Here is a 1,599-nt window from a genome sequence, read left to right as displayed (position 1 = left end):
AATGTGTGTGTGTGTGTGTATACGTATTTATATATATGCTTGCATATGTATATATATATTTATATCTCCATATACATTATATCTGCAGCCATAATGATCAGTGATCATAAGCCTGTAAGCGCTGTGCTGAGTGTGGATGTGAACATTGTGGATGAGGCTAAGCTGGAAACAGTGTACCAGAACGTCTTGCGCGACAATGACCGACTCAAGAATATTGCTCTCCCAGACGCTACTGTGGATACCAATATGGTTGAGTTTGGTGACTTGAGGTAAAGTTTAACGTATATTGCCTCTGGTGATACGAATATGGTTGAGTTTGGTGAATTAGGGTATGGTTTAACGTATATTGCCTCTGGTGATATGAATATGGCTGTTTGTGTGGGGTTGTTCGGTGTTTTATAGTCTACTTAGTGTATACTGAGAAAAGATAAATCTATCTTATCGTATATTGCCTGTGGCGATACTATTATAGTTGAGTTAGATGTCTTCAGGTATGCGTTAAAGATACTTATTCTGTTCGTTGGTGTGAGGCCTTCATGTCGTATACAGAAACTTTACATTAACGGTAGACATGGATACAGTGCGGTCAAATTTGGTGACCTAATGTATGGCTGTTATGGTTAAGCCCGGGCTGAAGATGGTTATATATGACGCATCCGTAGACTTGTTCCTAATCCTCCAACATATAAACATATACTTCAATCCTAAAACAATATAAACATATACTTTAATATCCAACAAGGCGAATTGGGTGATGCAAAAATTGTGAGGTATTCACCTCTCACGTCTTTCCACATATCACCTAATGTCTCCTCGTGGCCCCATAATCTCTCGTCCTGATTATGACTATATATATATATATATATATATATATATATATATATATATCAACCGCTTATCAACCGCTTATCAACTACCTCATTCAACTGTCCTGCAGGTATATGGAGGCCATTAAGCACCAGGTGAAGTTGACTAATGTGGGTTATGATACTGTGAGGTGGTGCTTTGTGGCCCGTTCGAAGGACTCGGCCGACGAACAAAGTCGCAAATCACAGAAGTTCCATGACTCATGGTTGGTAGTCAGTCCGTTGAGAGGCTCCCTCGCACCCGGTAAGTGCGCGTATGTGCACGAGTGTATAAGCTCATTATATGTACCTAGTCACACAAATTACGATAGATGCCAATGCCGGGATCCGTACGAAATTAAGTACTTGTTGTCATGTTGTTGTCATGCCAACCGTACAAGAGCACCATAGAAACCAATATACGCCCCTAACGCTAAACCTTGTTTCTTAAACGCACAGGTGAATCATGCGAATTTACAATAGAAGCAAATGTGGGACCAAACACAGCTCACCGACACAATATGACACCGCACAAGAACGAAACTAGCGTGCAGTAAGTGATGTATATAGATATGTATGTATATATGTATGTATGTATGTATATGTATATATATATATATATATATATATATATATATATATATATATATATATATATATATATATATATATATATATATATATATATATATATATATATATATATATATATATATATATATATATATATATATATATATATATATATATATAT

General features: G+C 36.2%; 1 protein-coding gene across 1 annotated transcript in view; it reads left to right on the top strand.

Annotated features, from left to right (window-relative positions):
- SARC_11620 (hypothetical protein) overlaps positions 1 to 1,402 on the top strand; it is a gene marked incomplete at its 3' end in the record, with an annotated part of 5,379 nt that extends 3,977 nt beyond the window's left edge. Inside the window, exons 4-6 of the mRNA XM_014294287.1 lie at positions 89 to 269; positions 938 to 1,110; positions 1,305 to 1,402. Of these exons, the coding sequence (XP_014149762.1) occupies positions 89 to 269; positions 938 to 1,110; positions 1,305 to 1,402 (452 nt within the window). The remainder of the gene's footprint in view (positions 1 to 88; positions 270 to 937; positions 1,111 to 1,304) is intronic.
- Between the last annotated feature and the right edge of the window lie 197 nt (positions 1,403 to 1,599).

The sequence above is a fragment of the Sphaeroforma arctica genome (genome assembly GCF_001186125.1).
Source record: "Sphaeroforma arctica JP610 unplaced genomic scaffold supercont1.1790, whole genome shotgun sequence".
NCBI classification, from domain to species: domain Eukaryota; class Ichthyosporea; order Ichthyophonida; genus Sphaeroforma; species Sphaeroforma arctica.
Note: the sequence above shows the minus strand (reverse complement) of the source record. Positions and strands in the feature narration are given on the sequence as shown.